The following is a 23710-nucleotide window of genomic DNA, read 5'->3' as shown; positions in this document are numbered from 1 at the left end:
ACACACACACACACACACACACACACACACACACTGCCCCTGCCCCTAAACCTAGCCCTCACAGGAGACTGTGCAGTTCACTTTCTGTGAAAAAAAAAAACTAATTCTGTGTGATTTATAAGCATTTTGAAAAGTGAGGACATGGGGAACGTCCTCATATTTCACCCTCTTTTTGTATTACCCATGTCATACCCATGTCATTATACACATTTGTGTCCTGATATTTCACAAAAACATGCCCACACACACACACACACACACACACACACACACACACACACACACACACACACACACACACACACAGGATTTCGGATATTGCCATCTTTGTAGGGACATTTTGTCTCCATTATGAAGGGTTTACTTGGGCCACACACACACACACAGATATGCGTCAGTACACCGTAACGCAGGACTCCAGATTAGTGCTTGACGAAGATTAGGTTAAGCTGCATTCAGATGACTTGCTAAAGTGCACTCATGCAGGAGAACTTGAGAGTTGAATGTTTTAAATAGGGCAAGACCATACTTGTTTTGTACAATGCATACTCCGCTAACACAGGGAAAGTTTGAACTTTGGCTAACGTTCTGGTTAGGTCACTGTTAACCCGCGTAAGTTGAATTTACTTAAAAAATTTGAGGAAACTGGTTGCCCTAAAAAAATTAAGTAATGTGAATTTAAAATTCATATTAATTTTAAAAAGTTAATTTAACCTAAAATAATATGAAATATCAATTACTTTGTAGTTATTACACATAGTATATTTAAGTTCAACTTGCTATGTAATTTAAGTTTATATGAATTGTTTTATTTTTTAATTTGTTATATCAAATAAAAGGTATATTCATACAATTTTCTGTTTTAGCTAAATTCAATTGCAAAACATATACACCGTAAAAACAAATCTGTTCAGTTTCATTCAATTGTGCAAACTCGTTGCCTCAAGTTGTTCTTACTTAAACCGTTTAAGTTTTGTCAACTTAATTCTATCTGTGATCTGAGGAAGTGTACTCCCAGAGTGCATTGCGACATGAATAAATTAATTGCTTTGATTTACTATTTTTGGCTTTATTTTACCATTTGTCTTTTGTCAATATAACCCCAATAACGACAGCAAATAAAATTGTAAAGGCATTATTAATAATAAAAATAAATAATAAGAAAAAACCTTGTTACCTTTGTTTTGCATGCTGAATGTTGAAGTCTGTGTGTGACTCAAGCATGGTCATTGGGCAATTGCAAGATATTGTCACATATATAGAGGGATTATATTAACCCAATTAAAAGTTTATGCCAAGTGTTAGCAAAAAAATGTGAAAAGATAATTATTTGACATGAAATATAATTGTTATCTATCATTAACTCACATACAGTGTACACACACACACTATTTATTTTTTCACTTCCTTTTAAAAATCAGGTAACTGTGATTTCTTGTTGCATCGCTTCATCAATTTAAGAAGATGTGGAGGAAATGAGTGAAAAGTCTATTAAAAATTGGCCCGCCTCAAAAACCCTTTGCCCGGCTGTTTTTTTTGTTGTTGTTGTGTTTTTTGCCAAAATGGTACTCAAACCAGTCATGTAATGTTTCTTTTTCTAAGTAATGAAGGCATATCATGTAAATAGTTCAGATTACTAAATAGTTTTAAGTAAATTCAACAAATTATTGGACATTAAGTAAAGCTTGCTAAAAAAGGCTTAGTAAGAACAACTTGGATTTTAGAGTGTATATATAATACTCAGTTCTTTCTGGTTCTCAAATCTGATTGGCTGAGAGTCTTTTCCAGTCATGTAATATTCTAGTGATAACAGCACTATAACCGTTTCACCTTTTGTATCGAGCAAATCAACCATAAGTTTTTAAAATGCTATTGTTGTTGTGTCACAAAATGTACTTTTGACAGTTTTTTAGGAGATAATGTAGTTATTTGGATCTCAAATATGTGACAAACATTGCGCCTATTTTACAGTTTGTTCTCCGCAGATGCGAGCTCCAGGCCGTCAGCGGCCGCTCAGCGCTCATGTACACTCTCAGAAAAAAAGGTACAGTGGAGGTGCAATTTTGTTCCCTGGGGAACAAAACGTATAACTTTACCTTTAAAGGTACACAATTGGTCTTTAGGGTACAACCATATCATTGGCAGGCAAGTTCAGTTCTAGAGAGTCCCTGTCCTGCAGAGTTTGGCGCCAACCCTGAAAGACGTCTATAGAAGCTCTTATTGAGAATGACCAGAGGTTTAGATGTTGCTTTATTGAACATGTTTGGTCACCATTATTGATATCAGTGTTTGATTTTGTTGGGTAGTTTGACTTGGATTTTTAAGTCAGTTTGTGTTTTTTGTTAGTGTTAACAAAACACATAATCTGTTCAAATCAAAAGAAGCCATAAATAAAAATTATCATGAAGAAAAATGTTTGACTGAACTCATCACTGACTATAAATATTAATAAATAATATTCACCAACAATACTTTCTTACCACAGATCAGACATTCTGAATTCTGATTTTTAAACACATTCTAGGGGGGAAAGTTTAGACGCACACAGATATCAAGAATCAGCAGATGAATCTCAACAATGGTGACATACTTAATGCTGCAATGCATGCTGGGAGCCATGAGTTTTATACTGTTGCGGCTTAGTAGGGTTGGAGCTAAACTCTGCAGGACATCAGCTCTCTAGGACCGAACTTGCCTACCCTTAAGGGTCCCACCCCAGTGACAAGCCATTGTACCCCTAAAGGTACAATTATGTACTTTATTTTCTGAGAGTGTACCCGCCAAGAACAGCTTCATCTGGGCCAGTGCTCCGGGAATTTGCAGCTGTCTCTTATGTAGATAGTGGTTAAACAGATATAATTAATTTGGGGTTTATTAAACGTGCAATCTTTGGTCTTATTGATTTATAACTTATTAATGTTCCTGAGCAAATCAATTTTGGTTAAGGGGAAAATTAAGGTTCATAACTTTATATTTAGGCTTATATTTAACTTAAGCCATGCATGGCCTACTAGAGCGTTGCTTTTGTATGTTTGACTAAATTGTTTGTTTGTGTTTTATTTCCTATCGTCTTTTATAATAGCTTTTGTTGTTAATTTTAAATATTATTGTTCAATAAATATAATTTTACTATGCCATATTTGGTATTGAGAAAGGGTCCGTCAGTAATCGCAATAGTCGACTTCAGTTACGTTATTAACCATTAGATGGTTGCAAAGACTGTCTTTATGAGTGACTGGTTTTAAACAAGGAAGTTATTTCAAGCTCAGTCAATCTTTTAAAAGGACAAAGACAACAGATATCGCTTTCCTCAGCGGACATTCAAACTTTTTTAATGGGATGTTATATTATGGACATCGACCTGAAGAATACACTCGTTTAGTCGATCTTTCTCTCATAATAATACTCTATAAAACAATAAGCTTCTATGAAGCGACTCCTTCGTTAATAGTTCTTCCCCTGGTTTCACAGACAATGCTTAAGCTAATCCTAGACTAAAATGCATGTTTGAGCTATTTTAACTGAAAGAATCTTGCACTGACAAATCTTAAAATATGTCAGTGGCATTGTTTTGTCTCAAGATGCACACCAGTAATGTTTTTTTCTTGGGCACGTTTATAAAAATTACTTAAATGTCCTAATTGAACTAAGGCCTAATCCTGGCTTAGTCTAAGCCCTGTCTGTGAAACCGGGCCCTTATGTTTTAGAATTGGTAACGGAGGCTTGGGCTCAGCTGTCAAACCTTCAACTTGAGATTTGAATCCGTGGCGGAAGGAAGTAGTTCCACACAAAAGAGGGCTTTTAAACACACTCCATTGTTGTTTCAGATTTATTTACTCACTTGTGCCGTCAAACTGTTGTATAAATGCAATATCACGGCTCTCGGTCTGTGGCCTTGTGATAGCTATACAGCCATATCACACTGCTACTCATGTGATATTGCTTATATATATATAAAATAAAAAATGAAATAGTTACAAATATTATTTGTAAATAATTATTTTATTCTAAAACAATTGCTTGCGTACTCTTTGAGTAATTGAAACAAAACTGTCATGTCAGGTCAAGTCGAGCTTTAGTGTCTTCGTTCTCCTGCAGTGGATATTGTAGTGATGTAGAATCACAGTAAGAGGATGAAGCCCTGAGGCGCTGACTGAACACCGTTGAATCAGAGCGCTCTTCTGCACTCATGCACACACACACTCATACCAGTTATTTGTGATAACTAATGTGAGACTGTAAAGTCAAAAGGTAATTTTTAAAACAAAATTTTATGGTTTTCCATTTTATTTATTTCCCCTATCCTCTTTTCCCTCAATGCATTGCAATGACCAATTTATGAATAGCCACACAAATTCTTTCTTTAAATGTATCTTTGGCCCTCCCAGTTCTGAATATTTAGATTAAAATATGGACTTTATTAAATTGAGGTTGTGCAGGTTCTATGGAGGTTTCATTTGTTGTTGTTTCATTTATAAGCCACTAGACAGCGTCCTAGTATAAGATTTTTGTTTTTGAGTTATCATGTATCCCCACACAAACGCAAGGCTGTATTCAACTTAATGAACGCCAATTTATGAATAGTGGGCAACCTAAATCTTCCTTTAAATATATATTTGGTCCACTCGGTTATTGAATATTTAGATAAAAGTGGACTTTTGTAAGTCACTGATTCTTGAGATAAGGGACAAAACATGTCCCACACACAAAAAAGCCATTTATGTTAAAAAGTAAGAATGTCAACACAATATATATATATTCTTAAAAAGTTACATCTACTCAGGACGTTTATTGCTTATTCTTTTAAATACTTTATTTAGTATTACTTTAAAAACCCACTCTATAAATGTAATTTAACCTGTCCTCAGCATGAGGTCACAATGTAAAACTGCCAAACAAAGTGTTTAAAAATGCAGAAAATTAAAAAATACACGGCTACATTAAAAGGCAGAAATCTTTAAGATATCAAACAATAAAACAAGTAAATATTGAATTATAGTTTCCATTTAAAAATAGCTATAAAAGTTGTGTCCTCACTTTGCGTCAACTCCGTCAGGATTTTTATAATTCTGAATAAATCAGGCAGTGTCATGGGCAGCTTTAACTCTGAGGAGCACTTACTATTTCCTGCTCATTGTGATCTCACAGTAGGACACAGTCCTGGAAGTTATAGATTTTTTAATATTTTAAACAAACAATATTGAAGTCTTTGCGGTCACAGCTTTAACATGTCAACTCTGTCATCGCAGTGTAATAGTTTCTGTAAATAGTTGTGGGATAAAATATGTTTATAAGGCAACTGAGGAAAAAAACTAAACCGCTCCACTGTACAACACATGATTAAGGTGGAAAAACATTCAATTTTGTCAACTCCGTCAGGTTTTATGTCTGATAGTATGCTCTCAAAAAGTCTGTATAATGTGATTTAATACGTTTTTTTGCATATGGGGAATTCTTCTAATCTGATTATGATATATATGATATATATCTGATTATGCCAGTAAAGTTTTCTTTTGGTTGTTCAGATTTTCTTGGCTTCAGAACAAGCTACATGCGTCTGTACACATAGAGGAGGCTTTTACAGCTTGGGCAGCGATGCTCTACGTCCTTGCAGGCATTCACACAGAACGGGATCAGACAACACGGCCAGATCCTGGACAGACAAAACAAAACAGAAAAAATGTGTTAAACTCTCTTTTCTTCTGATATACTTTGTGGTTAGTGGTTCTTCGTTGAGTTATTTGGCAACTATATATCCCAAAAAAATTACTCGCTTTGAGATGTGTCTGTGAAATAAGCTGTACTTTTGGACAGATTTGTCCAACCTTAAAGGAACACTCCACCGTTTTTAGCTTATTCAACATCTTTCCTACATTTAGAAATGTGGGCAAATGCATTTTTGTCTCAGTCAGTGCATGCATTGTTTTAGTTTGACAGGGTCGCCGCTAGCTTAATTTAGCATAATGAATGGAATCCTATGTTGCCAGCTATTATGTCCCGAGTAAGTAGCAGTGCTTCGCCTGTGCTTCCCCATGATATAGTCCCAAGTCAATATCTGCATAGGAAATCGCCTAGTCTTAATCTGCATCGCTATTTGTACTCGTTGTGAATACGCAGGCCACAAGAAGTAATTAGGTGTTTTTTTTATTTTTTTTATCACTTTTACTTGGGACATGCTAGCTGGCAACATAGGATTCCATTCATTATGCTAAGCTAAGCTAGCGGCGACCCTGCCAAACTAAAACAATGCATGCACTGAGACAAAAATGCATTTGCCCACATATCTAAATGTAGGAAAGAAGTTGAATATACCCTATTTCTAAAAACGGTGGAGTGTTCCTTTAAGTGGCAAAATGAAAATAAAACAAACAATCTGTGATTGGTCGCTTTACATGCCGCTCACATGGTCCCTTTCCTTCTGAAAAAGAAATTTCAAAAGTATATTTAAAAGAAATAATAATGTCATAAAAGAAAATGTTAAAGGTTAAGCGTTAAAGTGGTAGTTCTGTAGCTGTCAAAAGAGAGAGAAATCTCTCAGATTTCATTAGAAAAGATCGGCTTGGCTGTCTATACTGTAGAAAGACAAATTTTTTTAAACTGATGCTACCTGAATAGAGAAAACAGGTTTTTCTTTCCTTTTGCCAAATATAGGAAAACTTCAACACCCATAATGCACTGGGCATGTTGCCGTCGAAAAGCCACTCCCACCATTCTGCTATGGATACGTATACTGGGAAAACCCAGCCTGAGCTGCAAGGAGAAATCAAATCGCCGGCAGATCGGGCTGGGTTTTCTCATTTTTCTACCCTGTTTCTGTTACAAATTTGCTGGGACCAATCACAAACCGGCTTATCCACCTGGCGCGCTATTGGTGGGTTTAACACAATGACGGATAGAGAAGCGATGGATCGTTGGTCTGATTGATTGAAGGACTATCCAATTGCGTACAGAGTCATTTGAACTATGCCTCCCTAGACTAAAGCCGGGTGCACACTGTGCGATTTATAATAGTCGTACAAACATGATCCCCGCTGTAAGCCATGTCACACTGTAAGATCTCAGTTGTCATTAAAGGGATAGTTCACCCAAAAATGAAAATCATGTCATCATTTACTCACCCTCAAGTTGTTCCAAACCTGTATGAGTTTTTTTGTTCTGCTGAACACAAAGGAAGATATTTGGAAGAATGTTTGTAACCAAGCAGATAGAGCAACCATTGACTACCATAGTAGGGAAAGAATACTATGGTAGTCAATGGTATCTGCTTTGTTACAAACATTCTTCACTCTATCTTCTTTTGTGTTCAGCTGAACAAAGAAACTCATACAGGTTTGGAACAACTTAGGAGAAGTCACACTGCAGGATTGTGCGCCAAATCTTCTGACACTGCCAGAATTTAGTCTGAGGTAAAATTTGATCGCAGCAGTCATTAATCGGCTGCCGGTCAACTTGTCAAACTAACAATCAAAGACTTCCGATTTTGTCGCATACAGTTAAAAAATCTGATGCTATAGTTTTCCATTTTTACCATAATGCAATTTAAAGAGTAGACAGAGTCCAATACAGTTATCAGCGACGATGAGCCTGCCTTTACAATAACTGTTCTGTCGATCTGACTGTCTGTGGACGTGATACAAAAATGCAGAAGTATAACCTGTAGTATTCACACAAAGCCCCGGAGCTGTCAGAAGTTCCTTGTTCAGAGGGTTTTCCAGAAAGCAAGGTTAACTTACTGTCACATAAAATTTGGTTGATTAACCCAAACAATGCTTGGTATGCTGGTTCCAAAAACTTCCGGGAGAAAGTTCAGCCAACCCAGAGTATGTTCTTTTGGTTAACACACAAGATCCTCAACAGAGCGACCATGGAAAGACACGCAATGAAAAAGTGCGTCTTAAGTAGAGGAAGTAACCCACTGAGCAAAGTTATGTCCAAAAGACGTCTTTTCAATGTCTTTGCCCTTAGAGGCGTACGTTGAAAAGACGTCCACTGAGGAGCCAGAATGAAAGTTTTTATGACGTCTGTTTTTGACGTGTTCTGCACGTGCGATATAGACGTTCATGGAACCTCAAGGTTAAAAACTAGTTCAAATGTGCTCATTGTGGACATATTTTCCATTTGTAATTGCAAAGCAACTCACAGACAGTGTGTGTTTGTCCAGAAATCAGGAATATAAAAGAAACGTAGCTCACACCTTTAGACACTTTAGACAACTTAGCATCTGTAATTCACACATCTTTGGATGGTGAGAGAATCGTGGGATTCAATCCAGGATCTTCTTGCTGTGAGGAGACAGTGTTTCCCACTGAGACACTGGTGCTGCCCTTAATCACAGACATAAGACACACTTTGACTATTTCTGTCAGACGTCTACAGAAGCTCTTACTGAGAATTAACAGAGCTTTAGATGTTGATGTTTATGTTTCATTTGAAGTCACCATTGTGGTGGGAAGCTGCCACTTGGTAATATTATAAGAAAACATGAAATCAGTTTCCACTGTTATGCCGATGATACTCAGTTATATATTTCAGCACGACCAGATTAAATCTCTAAATTATCCAAGCTAACAGAGTGTGGTAAAGATATAAAATATTGGATGACCTGTAATTTTCTCCTACTAAATTCAGATAAGACTGAGGTATTACTTATTGGACCAAAAACTGGTACACAGAATCTCTTAAATTATATCTTACATTTAGAAGTACTGTTACTTCATCTGCTACAGTTAAAGACCTGGGTGTTATATTAGACAGCAACTTGTCTTTCGAAAATCATATTTCAAATACTACAAAAACAGCCTTCTTCCGCCTCAGAAACATCGCTAAGCTACGAAACATGCTATCTGTCTCTGATGCAGAAAAGTTAGTTCATGCATGTATGACCTCTAGACTAGATTACTGTAATGCACTACTAGCTGGCTGTCCTGCCTCCTCAATAAACAAGCTACAATTAGTCCAAAATGCAGCTGCTAGAGTTCTTACTAGGTCTAGAAATTATGATCACATAACACCAATTCTAACATCTCTACACTGGTTACCTGTTAAGTTTCGTATCAATTATAAAGTGTTGCTACTGACCTATAAGGCCCTAAATGGTTTAGCTCCTGTGTATTTAACGGATCTTCTATCGCCTTATAACCCATCACGATCTTTAAGATCACTAAACTCTGGGCTTCTGGTAATACCGTGGATATCTAAGTCAACTAAAGGAGGAAGAACGTTTTCATATTTGGCACCTAAACTATGGAATAGCCTTCCTAATAATGTTCGGGGCTCAGACTCACTCCTCCAGTTTAAATCTAGATTAAAGACGCATCTCTTTAGCCAGGCATTCACATGATGCATCTCCTAACCTTGTACTCTATAGTTATATCAATGCACATGATCGTCTTTGCTTAATGCCTTGAACAGCAGCTATGTTAATTATTTTTCTGTTCTGTTTTATCTTGGGACGCCCATCCCGAGGTAACTAGAGAGTCCGTCAGCTCCAGTCTGGATCCAGCTTCTCGTAAAGACTTCTGATGACCAACACCTGTGAAGAGACGACTCAGCTCCTGCGAGGACTTCAGATGACGCAGCTCTGCATCAACACGCACCCTTGCTCATCTCTATATACCCTATTCATTAACAACATGTATTCTTATTTCTGTGCCATAATTATTATATTGATTAATAATAGATAGTTAGCTAATCTGTGTGCTTTGTATATGTGCATTTCTGAAATGCATAACAAGTACAAATCAATTTAAATTGTAATGTAGATGAATTTTCTGTGAAGCTGCTTTGAAACGAAATGTATCGTGAAAAGCGCTATACAAATAAATTTGAATTGAACTGAATTGAATCCGATTTTTTCCCAGAAATCTATACATGAGAATTCTGTGAATATTCTTACCCTACTATGCCAAGAGTTCCACAAATGACCCACACCATTGTTCCATTAATGTATACCGTCTCCGTGACGATCTGCTGCTGGCAGCAAGGACATTTCATCCGCCCAGGAACTTCAGACAGTTGTGGTGGAATAACTATCACTGCTACATATGTAAAAAAAATAGGTAATATTTATGAAAAATACATATAATATGATCATAAACCTCCAGTATAGTAATCTACAGGTGCATCATGTGCATGCTGAAACCTTCTAGTGTTTGAACACATGAATCTCTGCTCACCAGGTGTTGACTGGACCATGTGTGTGACGGTGGACACGGCAGGCTGTTGGTTGTAAACTATCACTGGAGCTGAAAGAGAAAACATACAGAACCAGAAAGTGGTAGAATTCCTTCAAACTTGAGATAAGGGAAATTTTTATCCTGTAAACTTTTGCTTTTCATTTTATAGTCTTATACTGAAGCATCCTGGTTGGCAGTTAAACAGAAAGTCTCATAACTGAAGACATCGACACTCACCAACAGCAGGTGTACTTGAATGGACAGTTTGAGTTACAGTGGATGAAGTCATGGCCGGTGGTGCTGTGAAACAAAACATCGAGTTTTATAAGTCAGAACTGACAAGGCCCAAGTTTCCCAGAGTTCCTCACTGAATTTAATTAATTGTTTTTTGAGGTAATATTATCTATGGAAGCTCATTTCCACCACATAAGGAAAAAAAATCATACTTTGGTAATAATTCATACACTGAAAAAAATTATTATGGCCCGATTCAATTAAGCATAATTAATTTGTGCTCGTTTAAATAATTTAAATTTAGTTTTTTGATTTTGATAAAAAAAAAAATTAAATGGTTTTACGGGAATTTCATGTGTTTTTGTTTAAATTGAGATAAAATAAATTGATTGCGACCACTTACGTAACCACTTAACCCTACCACTTAATTTTTTAGTAAATTCAACTAATCATTTTTTTCAGTGTAGTTCCCACATAAACGAAACACTGATCACCATAATGGTGACTAAATATTTTCAATAACATCTAAACCTCTGTTAATTCTCAACAAGAACTTCTGCAGATCTTAAGAGATTTATTGTCTTCTTTAATATTCATTTCAGGCGGTGTGGCTTTAAGTCAGTTGTAGTGTTTCATATTGTGCAAAGCATGATGTTGAACCATCATCACATTGTAACATGATTCAATGACATTACTATTGATTTTTGGATTAAACATTAATTGTGGGCGCAAACGGATGTTGATTCAATGCAGTTTACATTGACACATTAACACTGATTTAACGTTGTTTTGATGGTGGCTTGCTATCTGGGTTATGGGCTTTTTACTTTTTAATGTCATAATTATGCCTTTTTATGACATAATTTTGACTTATCTCATAATTATGGCTCAATGTTGTTCTTTTTTGTTCTTAATTCTTTTAAAATGTATTAAAAGTCTAAAAAGTGTCAGACATCTCAGATATCATACTATAAAATCAACCTCTTCCAACAAGATTTCTTTATATGTTACGAATACAAGGTGCAAATGCAATTTTTTTTAAATAGTATTTTTATTATGATTTTAACATTTTACAAAAAGCTGCTTTGAAACGAAATGTATCGTGAAAAGCGCTATACAAATAAATTTGAATTGAACTGAATTGAATCCGATTTTTTCCCAGAAATCTATACATGAGAATTCTGTGAATATTCTTCTAGTGTTTGAACACATGAATCTCTGCTCACCAGGTGTTGACTGGACCATGTGTGTGACGGTGGACACGGCGGGCTGTTGGTTGTAAACTATCACTGGAGCTGAAAGAGAAAACATACAGAACCAGAAAGTGGTAGAATTCCTTCAAACTTGAGATAAGGGAAATTTTTATCCTGTAAACTTTTGCTTTTCATTTTATAGTCTTATACTGAAGCATCCTGGTTGGCAGTTAAACAGAAAGTCTCATAACTGAAGACATCGACACTCACCAACAGCAGGTGTACTTGAATGGACAGTTTGAGTTACAGTGGATGAAGTCATGGCCGGTGGTGCTGTGAAACAAAACATCGAGTTTTATAAGTCAGAACTGACAAGGCCCAAGTTTCCCAGAGTTCCTCACTGAATTTAATTAAATTTTTTTTGAGGTAATATTATCTATGGAAGCTCATTTCCACCACATAAGGAAAAAAAATCATACTTTGGTAATAATTCATACACTGAAAAAAATTATTATGGCCCGATTCAATTAAGCATTATTAATTTGTGCTCGTTTAAATAATTTAAATTTAGTTTTTTGATTTTAATAAAAAAAAAAATGAAATGGTTTTACGGGAATTGCATGTGTTTTTGTTTAAATTGAGATAAAATAAATTGATTGCGACCACTTACGTAACCACTTAACCCTACCACTTAATTTTTTAGTAAATTCAACTAATCATTTGTTTCAGTGTAGTTCCCACATAAATGAAACACTGATCACCATAACGGTGACTAAACATTTTCAATAACATCTAAACCTCTGTTAATTCTCAACAAGAACTTCTGCAGATCTTAAGAGATTTATTGTCTTCTTTAATATTCATTTCAGGCGGTGTGGCTTTAAGTCAGTTGTAGTGTTTCATATTGTGCAAAGCATGATGTTGAACCATCATCACATTGTAACATGATTCAATGACATTACTATTGATTTTTGGATTAAACATTAATTGTGGGCGCAAACGGATGTTGATTCAATGCAGTTTACATTGACACATTAACATTGATTTAACGTTGTTTTGATGGTGGCTTGCTATCTGGGTTATGGGCTTTTTACTTTTTAATGTCATAATTATGCCTTTTTATGACATAATTTTGACTTATCTCATAATTATGGCTCAATTTTGTTCTTTTTTGTTCTTAATTCTTTTAAAATGTATTAAAAGTCTAAAAAGTGTAGTGTCAGACATCTCAGATATCATACTATAAAATCAACCTCTTCCAACAAGATTTCTTTATATGTTACGAATACAATGTGCAAATGCAATTTTTTTAAATAGTATTTTTATTATGATTTTAACATTTTACAAAAAGGTTAAAGAAAAGAAAAATTAATAAATAAATAAATAAATAAATAAATAAATAAATAAATAATAATAATAATAATAATAATAATTATATATATATATATATATATATATATATATATATATATATATATATATATATATATATATATATATATATATATATATATATATATATATATATATATATATATATATATATATATATATATATATATATATATATATATATATATATATATATATATATATATATATATATATATATATATATACTAACCTAAAGGATTATTTGGAACACCTGTTCAGTTTCTCATTAATGCAACTATCTAATCAACCAATCACATGGCAGTTGCTTCAATGCATTTAGGGGTGTGGTCCTGGTCAAGACAATCTCCTGAACTCCAAACTGAATGTCAGAATGGCAAAGAAAGGTGATTTAAGCAATTTTGAGCGTGGCATGGTTGTTGGTGCCAGACGGGCCGGTCTGAGTATTTCACAATCTGCTCAGTTACTGGGATTTTCACGCACAACCATTTCTAGGGTTTACAAAGAATGGTGTGAAAAGGGAAAAACATCCAGTATGCGGCAGTCCTGTGGGCGAAAATGCCTTGTTGATGCTAGAGGTCAGAGGAGAATGGGCCGACTGATTCAAGCTGATAGAAGAGCAACTTTGACTGAAATAACCACTCGTTACAACCGAGGTATGCAGCAAAGCATTTGTGAAGCCACAACACGCACAACCTTGAGGCGGATGGGCTACAACAGCAGAAGACCCCACCGGGTACCACTCATCTCCACTACAAATAGGAAAAAGAGGCTACAATTTGCACGAGCTCACCAAAATTGGACAGTTGAAGACTGGAAAAATGTTGCCTGGTCTGATGAGTCTCGATTTCTGTTGAGACATTCAGATGGTAGAGTCAGAATTTGGCGTAAACAGAATGAGAACATGGATCCATCATGCCTTGTTACCACTGCAGGCTGGTGGTGGTGTAATGGTGTGGGGGATGTTTTCTTGGCACACTTTAGGCCCCTTAGGGCCAATTGGACATTCTTGAACATGACAATGAGTTCACTGGACTAAAATGGCCGTCCCACAGTCACCAGATCTCAACCCAATAGAGCATCTTTGGGATGTGGTGGAACGGGAGCTTCGTGCCCTGGATGTGCATCCCACAAATCTCCATCAACTGCAAGATGCTATCCAATCAATTTGGGCCAATATTTCAAAAGAATGCTTTCAGCACCTTGATGAATCAATGCCACGTAGAATTAAGGCAGTTCTGAAGGCGAAAGGGGGTCAAACACAGTAATAGTATGCGTTATAATCCTTTAGGTGAGTGTATATATACACACACAAATCAATAAATTATAGTATAATAGTAATAATAATATACATTTTAAATAATTATTATCATCATACTCATCCATTGATAAAAAAACAAAAAAAACAAAAGATAAACCAAAGAGTAAAAACAAAAAAACAAAAAGGGAACTACGATCAACCAAGGCGTATGCAGTTTCAGCAATAAACCTCAAACAAACAAGCACTCCGTAGGGAAGAGCAGACAGCATACTATTCCCTCCATTACTGATCAGAGTCAGTGTTAAACTGGTTAAGATGATCCAGAAATGGTTGCCACATATTGTAAAATTGATCAAGATTACCCATAACTCTATACCGGACTCTTTCCATGTGCAATATTCCAGTAATATAGGTCAACCAGGTCTTAAACTGAGGAACATCAACAGATTTCCAGAGTCTTAGAATGATGCTCTTAGCAATAATCATCCTGTAAATAATATTATATCAATAATGGTACTTTGTACAGACACATTATAGTCTGACAGAGAGAGAGAATCTGTATATCTTATTCTTCCTTCTAGAATAACTAATGTCTTTAGAAAACAGTTACAAAATCTGAAATTAAATGTTTGGAATCAGGCGAGCCCAACAATAGCCTATAAATCCTTCTTTCTTCCGGCAGAGACTCAAAATTAGGCACTGCATGACGCACATAATTTCGAATCTGTAAATGTAAAAAAAAAGTGTGTTGTGGAAAGAGAAAATGTCTCTTTTAATTGAGAAAAAGAAGCAAAATGCTTGTTAATATATAAATCCTCTGAGGTAACAATACCATTCAGCCTCCACATGTTGAATGTTGTGTCCGAGAGAGAGGGGGGAAATGTGTGATTGCGAGATACTGGGGCAAAAATAGCAGTGTCAGGTAATCTGCATCCCTTCTTAATTTGATGCCATATTTTCAAACAGTTTGAAACAATGAAATTATCCACCTTAACAGATGCAGGCAATACAGAGGCTGAAAAGAGAAGTGCTGGGAGCAAACTGTTTTTAACAGCATTTTTTTCAATAGCAACCCAGGGGGGAGTGTCAGTCGAGATTTCTGTATTATAATCCTCCTGCCAATAAACAAGTGCTCTCGCATTTGCTGCCCAGTAATAATGCAAAAAGCAGGGTAGCCCTAGCCCACCCCTCTCTCTTGGTTTCTGCAAATGTATTTTTGATATTCTGTGAGCTTTAAAGCCCCAGGTAAAGGGTATGATTATTGAATCTAATGTTTTGAAAAAAGCTTTTGTCAAGAAAATTGGTCGATTTTGAAAGAGATACAAGAATCTAGGTAGAGAAACAATTTTAACAGCGTACGGCCTACCATAGAAAGAGGAAGAGTCCTCCATTTGCCAATGTCTATTTTTGGATTCCTCTAACCAAATGCATATTTTGACCAGGAAAACAAAATGCATCAAAATGAAAACGCTGAGTAGGGGACATTTTACATGTTAATTTCTACACTATTCCCAAATAAATCCCTCCAGAAGTCTGCGCTATGTATGGTGACACATCTCATACTGTCTCTTTAGGATTAATTGCTTCGTTTAAAGAATCTGCTAAATGATTATTTTAGATTATTTTGTGCAAAATGCCAGAAAAATCATAAGGCAAACAACGCAGTTGGACAGAAGAATATGTCATGTCATTATGACTAAGCAGGAGTTATTTTTTTCCTTGTCTATATTTAGAAAGTGGTGGCAGTGTTTTGGAATGCTGTAAGGACTGCATTTTTTGATAATGCATTTGTGCAGAAACATTCCAGTTTCCCTTTAAACTACACAGTAAGCATCTCACCCATGACAGATGACTGGACTGTTTGGGATACGCTGGATGACATGACTGACATCTGTGGGGGCGGTGGATTGTATGAGGCCATTGGAACTGCAAAAAAGATCATTATTGAAGCACTGTTGTTACCAATGACCAATAGTCTCTGAACTAAATATCTGAATGAGGGTCTGCTGACCTTGTTGGGTTTGATAGGAAACCTGCTGCGTCTGACCTGGTTGGGTTTGATAGGAAACCTGCTGCGTCTGACCTGGTTGGGTTTGAAAGGAACCCTGCTGCATCTGACCTGGTTGGGTTTGATAGGAAACCTGCTGCGTCTGACCTGGTTGGGTTTGATAGGAACCCTGCTGCATCTGACCTGGTTGGGTTTGATAGGAACCCTGCTGCATCTGACCTGGTTGGGTTTGATAGGAACCCTGCTGCATCTGACCTGGTTGGGTTTGATAGGAACCCTGCTGCATCTGACCTGGTTGGGTTTGATAGGAAACCTGCTGCGTCTGACCTGGTTGGGTTTGATAGGAACCCTGCTGCGTCTGACCTGGTTGGGTTTGATAGGAACCCTGCTGCATCTGACCTGGTTGGGTTTGATAGGAACCCTGCTGCATCTGGTAGGGAATGTTGGTCTGGACCATTGGCGGTCCAGGATATGGAGGAGGGAACTCTCCTTTATCCATTATCAACAATCTGTGAATGAGAAAAACTGTGCTTTAATGGTATGTTATACACTGTAAAACCTTGATGTAAAAAAGGGTAATATCCCCTGGGTAATGTCTTGTTTTCGAGAAAGTAGCATATACTGTGAATTAACAGCGCTCAAAGTCGACACTCAGAGGCTGAAGGACAGAGAAACAAAACCAGAAAAAAGAGAAACACAAGAACTGACTTCCAGCCACACTGTGTGAAACCAGTTTGACATTATTTCCTTCATACATGTACAGAAGTTCTTGTTGAGAATTAAGAGAGATTTGGATGTTGATGTTTTATTGAAAATAATAACGTGTGTTAAAACAGTGTTTGCTTTAGTTAGGCTCTTGACTCTTTAACATTTGTTTTTCTCTGGCTGCTGTGACAGTGAGTTTATAAAGCACATTTTATCACGGCAAGAGGAAGTTGATCAATTGTTTTTGGTTGTTGTGACAATGCCATAATCTTCACAGACTTCACAGATTTTATGGGTATTTTAGTTTTATATTTGTTGATTATAGCATCTCTGTGATTGTACAGCAAGAGATCCAGGATATTAAAAGCATATAGTGCATAAAACAACTCCTGCATCACTTAGACACACGCAGACGTCAACAATCAGCAAAGGAATCTCAATAATGGTGACAATCAAGTTTCATGTTGCTATGCATGCTGGATGCCAGCATACAACAAAACTCCCAGCATGCACTGCACCATGAATTAGTTATGCAGCTGAACAGACTTTTTTTGCCATCATTGTTGAGGTTCATTTGGTGATTTTTTATATCTGTGTGTCAAAATGATGTATCTCTGTTTTTTGTGATGTGTTTAAAAAAAAATTTATTATAACTGATACTAATACTGATTGCTGTAGTTTCTCACAAAAACACTGTTAAAGCAGCAAGAGAAAACAGATTTGTGAAAAAACAAGGTTTAAGAGCAACTAAAGCAAACAATTCAAACATTTTCAATTAAACACCAACATCTAAACTTCTGTTAAAGGTCCCGTTTTTCGTGTTTTTTTGAAGCTTTGATTGTGTTTACAGTGTGCAATATAACATGTGTTCATGTTTCACGTGTAAAAAAACACAGTATTTTTCACACAATTTACTTATCTGTATACCGCTGTTTTCACTGTCCTCAAAACGGCTTGAAAGATTTCCCTGTTCTATGAAGTCCCTCCTTCAGAAACACGTAACGAGTTCTGATTGTGCCAGCGGTTCCCGTGTTGTGATTGGACAGCAGCTTAGCGCACGCAGAGCGCACGTTACCGGAAAGGTCACGCCTCTTACCATAACGGGGATGTATGCGTTCAATGATCTCTAAGTACAGCGTCCCTGGGAAAGCCTAACAAAGGTGATTTGACTCCGGGATGAAAATTGTCTCGACGACATGACGACAAACACTATACAAACGCAACACTTCCTCTTCTCCACGCAGGAGCAACAAGACCACGCCCCCTTTTTCGCGTATTCTTGTGGGCGGAGGTTAGTCAACAAACTGTTCTACTGATGTAATTAAAGCAGGATGTACAGGGATGTAGTCCAAACCGGCCGTTCGCTGTAGGCTTTGAAAGGGAACTTCTGTTAAATAAAATATCTCGCTTGGCATTGAATTGAGCTTTATAATTTTACAGGTATTATTTATGCTCTAATAGCAACATTACACACTAACTAAAGTTAGAAAAATGGGATCACGAAGAACAGGACCTTTAATTCTCAATAAGAGCTTCTGTAGACCAGTGGCGATTTCTTTAAGACTGCAAGGGAAGCTCAGCTTCCCTTATAATGTCACAAAATGAATGGTCAAATATGTACTATTGTATTAACATTTTATTGACTAAAAATGCGTTAGAAAACGTTCATCTCAAAGACGAGTTCGTACAGAATCAGTTACATATAGCAGGTCGGCTGACTCGATTTCCTTCTCATACATTCCCGCAGCGTCACAGTGCATTTCCCTATTGAAGCCCAGCGTCCATTGACTTCAATGGGGCTGCTTTGAACGGTTTTTTTCAGCGCTTCGAAACTAGACGGTCATTGGATAAACGCTGCGATTATGTCCCGCCCACGGACGCTCAGCGTCTCTGGGAGTGAATGGGGAGTGGGCTGGCCCGGACTCCGAGCTTCTGCGTGATGATTGGAGGGTCTGTCGAAAGACTGCATCTCCTTTTGACTGACAGCGATTCTGTACTATAAGGAATCACTGAAGCTATTCGCGCTCAGTCCCATCGCGGATTTCTCAAGTTCAGTCGAAATAAAAACTGCTGCAACCTATTTCTTTGATATTTGCTAGGCGAAATTGCTTGATTTTCATCATACATTTCACACAATTATACACCACATTCCTTGTTTCAGTTTTACAGAGTTTAATTTTTTTTTTAAGATCGTTCATTCATTCATTCCTTCATTCATTCATTCATTCATTCATTCATTCATTCATTCATTCATTCATTCATTCATTCATTCATTCATTCATTCATTCATTCATTCATTCATTCATTCATTCATTCATATAACGTTAGTAGGCTAGGCTAGCGTTGTGGGTGAAACTGCGCACGATGGCAGACGGTGCTAATATTGTCGACCTGATTTTGGCGAAGCCATTTGAAAGTGTTCCTTACGAGGAAAAACTTAGAATTAAACAGCAGGGCAGATCAACACCTAAGATTGATTTAGTGCAAAAGATAGGGAAAAATAACAGGTCTTTTCAGCTCTCCTGGTATAACAAAGTTAGCTGGCTGACTGGAAGTGCTGTGACAAATAAAATGTACTGCTGGCCATGCCTCTTGAGAGGACACTGGTCAAGTCACTTGAAAAGACTCCTAGTTGGTACGACAGGGTCACAGACCATTTTCTTGAAAAGGAACGTAGGGCAGAATTTACTTTTAAATAAATAGACAATTTTATGATGTAGGCCGAAAATGAGCTTCCCCTCTCTGACAGACCAGTAGCCGCCACTGCTGTAGACGTATGACAGAAATAAAGTCAGTTTGGTTAGTAATAAGTGTAATAATGTGTAATGTTTGTCTTTTTCTTTTCTTGTTGTTTCTCCAGTTTCCTTCAGTGGTTCTTGTTAATAGCAGGTGTTAATCACTAACAACCACTTACATATTCACTCAATTATCTCACTGCAACACTGCGTCAATGTTACTTTTACTCATAGTAGTGTGGACCCTACAGGATTTTGCAAGTATTTTACCATTCATTTACAGGTTAATGTTTTACAGTGTACAGTTCTACAACAAAGCAACAATAAAAATAACAAACAGAGACTGACTGCTGCCTTTGACGTCACAAATCAGGAATTAATGAACAAGTTGCAGAGGTGGAAAGTAACAAATTACATTTACTCGCGTTACTGTAATTGAGTAGTTTTTCTGTGTACTTCTACTTTTTTAAGTAGTTTTAAAAATCTGTAATTTTACTTTTACTTAGGTATGTTTTGTGGTATGTTTTGTTTTAAGTATTGTACTTCGCTGCATTTTAAACCACATCCGTTACTGAGTAAAATAAATAAATAATATGAAAGTGGGGAAAAAACGATCCGGAAACGACTGTGACAGAACCAAAAATGGTAACACTTTACTTGAAGGGGTGTGCATAAGACTGACATGACACCTTCATAATCATGACATGACACGTCATGAATATGAAGGAGTTTTTATGCATGTTCATGACAACTCTCATTAAGTTTCATTCACTCAATTATGTCATTTTTAATGCAAAGATGACATTACTTATTTATGACAACTTGATATAAACCAATACATCATAACCTGTTAGTGTCTTTGTCATGACAACTTGACATTACCAAGTCAACATAACCTGTCATAAACATGACATAGCAGATTAATGATCAAACTTAAGTATTAAAATATTAAACATTATCCAAATTAAGTGTTAATACAGTGGTACAAGTTGAATTTATCATTTAAAATGTTATTAAGTGCCAATACTCTGTCAAATTATTTTATAACAGTATCATGAATATTTTTCTTGACCTAAACTACAGTGGTACACGTTGAATTTGTCATTAAAATGTCGTTAAGTGTCAATACTCTGTCAAATTATTTTACAACAGTGAAAACTCACCTCAAAAAGATAGAGTGGCAGCACTGGTTAAGTGTACGCCATTATGATGGTGTCTTAGCTAGACTTATCCATGATTCAAAAAAGCATTTCAAGAAAACATAAATGTGTGGGATGCTGTTATTAACTGTTTTTTGGAAACTATTTTTAAAAAACATTATGAACTGAAAAATATTCACGACGCCATTATAAAATAATTTTAGTATTATTAACACTTAATGACATTTTAATGACAAATTCAACTTGTACCACTGAAAAAAAAGAAAGATTTATGACAGGTTAATTGTCTTGGTAATGTCAAGTTCTCATGACAAAGACACTAACGGGTTATGATGTATTGGTTTATGTCAAGTTGTCATAACAAAGACATCTCAAATAATGTAATCTTTGCATTAAAAATGACATAATTGAGCGAATGACACTTAATGACAGTTGCCATTAAACATGCTTACAAACTCCTTCATATTCACGACATGTGTCATGTCATGATTATGAAGGTGTCATTTATGCACACCCCTTCAATTAAAGTGTAACCACAAAAATGTTGAATATTCACAAAACACATATCGTCGAAAACTCGAAAAATGTGCGTCATCCTTCGCCTGGAGTTTGATTGACAGGCGATCTGACCAATCATAACCGCCACCTGCCGAATCTTTTTAGTACAGTAGATTTTTTTTTTTACAGTAAACTTAAACTTCTATAGCTTTTTACACTTTCCTTAAGTTTGGATTGTGCAATTTCACATATGCTTAAAATGGGGAGTGCCAGTTTGCTCTGTCAAACAGTTAAAATTCTTCACATTTCATTTCAAATAGGAGATTTATCTGAGAGACTTAAAACCTTTACGATTTGAGATTTTAAAACTGATTCAAACTGATTCAAACACCTTTACGCTTTTACAAACACTTCAAACTTTCAGGCTAGGCTTTCTCAAGCCAATATCAAAGTTTGTTTGCACACTTTACTCATCTATTCTAGTTGACGATGACTTACAACTTCCGATGAGATTCTGAAGTCGCATCCAATGGACACTTTTACTATCCCATGAGGCCACAGGAGAGGATTTGTGAATGGCAGTGAAGCGACGCCACTGACGCTGTAGGTCATATGATAATGGCAACACAGCGGATGTAGAACACACTTTTTAACAGTTGTGAAGTAAGTTTCAAACCAAATTGTGTACCTACTATTAAGTATGCGATTTCAGACGCAGCATTTTTATTTGTTTTATACTAGTTCAAATCAAATGGGTTGTTGGCAATATTATCCATTTGAGTGTGCTCGGATCTGGCTTCTGAATTGCCACCAGTACCTCTGGGATACTTATTTCAACATATTATGATTTGGGACACACAAATTCTAATTTCAAATACTATTTAGGATGACTAAAATGTGAATTGGAACAAAGCAGAATAACCCGAACAGCTCAGAGTAGAACGTCACAGGTTGTCATCTCGTAATTACGACACGGTTTGCATCCGTGTCAAACTTTCTAAAAGTGAGAAGGTTTTAACAACTGCAAAGGCAACCATTACTGACACAGCAACTAACTAATGGACAGATGGCAATTAATATAAAGATGGCCACTTTTGACATTGACATGATCTGTTAAAAAGTTCAGCCTTCTTAATGTTGAACTTAAAACACATTTATCCCAGGACTTCATATAACAACCTGTATCTGTATCCAAACATCACAAAGTGGCTGTGGAAGCACATAATCCAAAGTTAAGAATATCTTTTCGGTCTAAAACACCCAAACTCATGATATGACACATACCTGCAGTCGGTGGAGAGCTGTGGAAATTCAGATGCACTTCCCTATAAAGACACTGATAGATAGATAAAGAGACTGTCAGAATAGGCACTGAAATGGGTGGAGCTGAAAGCTGATGCTAATGTACAATCGGAAGTTCTGCCTGATATCTAAACTGCATTTTTACTTCCTGATTGAATGATCAGAAGGAACAAGTTGACAAAACACCTGCTTTTCCAGTTCTAACACCTCCTCCAGTGTCCCATCTCCATCCCAACCATATCCGTCAACTTATCCAGTTTTACTCAGACTCAGGCCGTTGACCTTGAAATTCTTTTAAATGATTAACATAAACACATTAAAAATACTTTGATTGCGTGCCATTCGTAATACAGTTAAATCCCATGTTTGTGTTGAAAGAGGTTCAGTTTCAGCCTGTAATGAGCATGATGTTTGTTTTCCATGTATCCTAACAAATGAACACTTGTAATTGGACAGTAAGGCTGGACAATGAAACTGGATATACCTCTAATGGATGCAAAGACAACAATGTATTTGTCTTTGTTGGTTTGATGTTTTATTCTGCTATCCTACAGGACCATCTCATAAAAAACTCTCATTCTATAAAGCACTCTTTGATGGCATTTCTATAAAATAGAGTTTAATAATACTTTTGTAAGTGAAGTACAATGAGATATTCAAACACAGGTAATGTTGCTACTAGTTAGAAGATAGTGTGCCATCTAATGTTTAAGCAAGGAAGCACACTAAATGTTCAGTCACATTAGCCATTGCTCTGATTTCTTGATTTTGAGCTGTGCTTCATACATCACTACAATGTTGACAATGGAAAATGCCCTCGATATTTCACCTAAAGTTCACTAATGTGATATACCTTAATGCTTTCAAAATGTGTTTTTATGACAATTCATCAAGCCTCTTTCAATCTTAGGGGACGGTAACGCTGGTGAGCAAAAGAGAGGTGCGTCATTTCATTTAGATAATGTACCTCACACCAGGGCCAAATCTTGGCATGGGCATTTAGAACAGATAATGTTAATGTGTTTTTTAATTAAATTATTTTTTTTT

The 23710-nt window shown here is 36.3% G+C and overlaps 1 protein-coding gene across 2 annotated transcripts; it reads right to left on the bottom strand.

The window, feature by feature from the left end:
• Positions 1 to 3989: 3989 nt before the first annotated feature.
• On the bottom strand, positions 3990 to 22767 carry LOC307123945 (uncharacterized protein). 2 transcript variants are annotated; one of them, XM_079812810.1, is made up of 9 exons: positions 22646 to 22767; positions 16267 to 16772; positions 16095 to 16181; positions 11873 to 11935; positions 11636 to 11704; positions 10413 to 10475; positions 10176 to 10244; positions 9896 to 10037; positions 3990 to 5653 (listed from the first exon to the last, which is right to left on the bottom strand). In XM_079812810.1, exons 2-9 carry the CDS (start codon positions 16760 to 16762, stop codon positions 5548 to 5550), a joined length of 1095 nt encoding a protein of 364 aa, XP_079668936.1. In that variant the 5' UTR covers positions 16763 to 16772; positions 22646 to 22767; the 3' UTR covers positions 3990 to 5547. The 2 variants fall into 2 exon arrangements, with proteins under 2 accessions (XP_079668936.1, XP_079668937.1); XM_079812811.1 differs by having other exon boundaries at positions 16303 to 16772; positions 22646 to 22696.
• Positions 22768 to 23710: the final 943 nt, after the last annotated feature.

The sequence above is a fragment of the Gobio gobio genome (genome assembly GCF_949357685.1).
Source record: "Gobio gobio genome assembly, chromosome: 3".
Classification (NCBI taxonomy): Eukaryota; Metazoa; Chordata; class Actinopteri; order Cypriniformes; family Gobionidae; genus Gobio; species Gobio gobio.
Note: the sequence above shows the minus strand (reverse complement) of the source record. Positions and strands in the feature narration are given on the sequence as shown.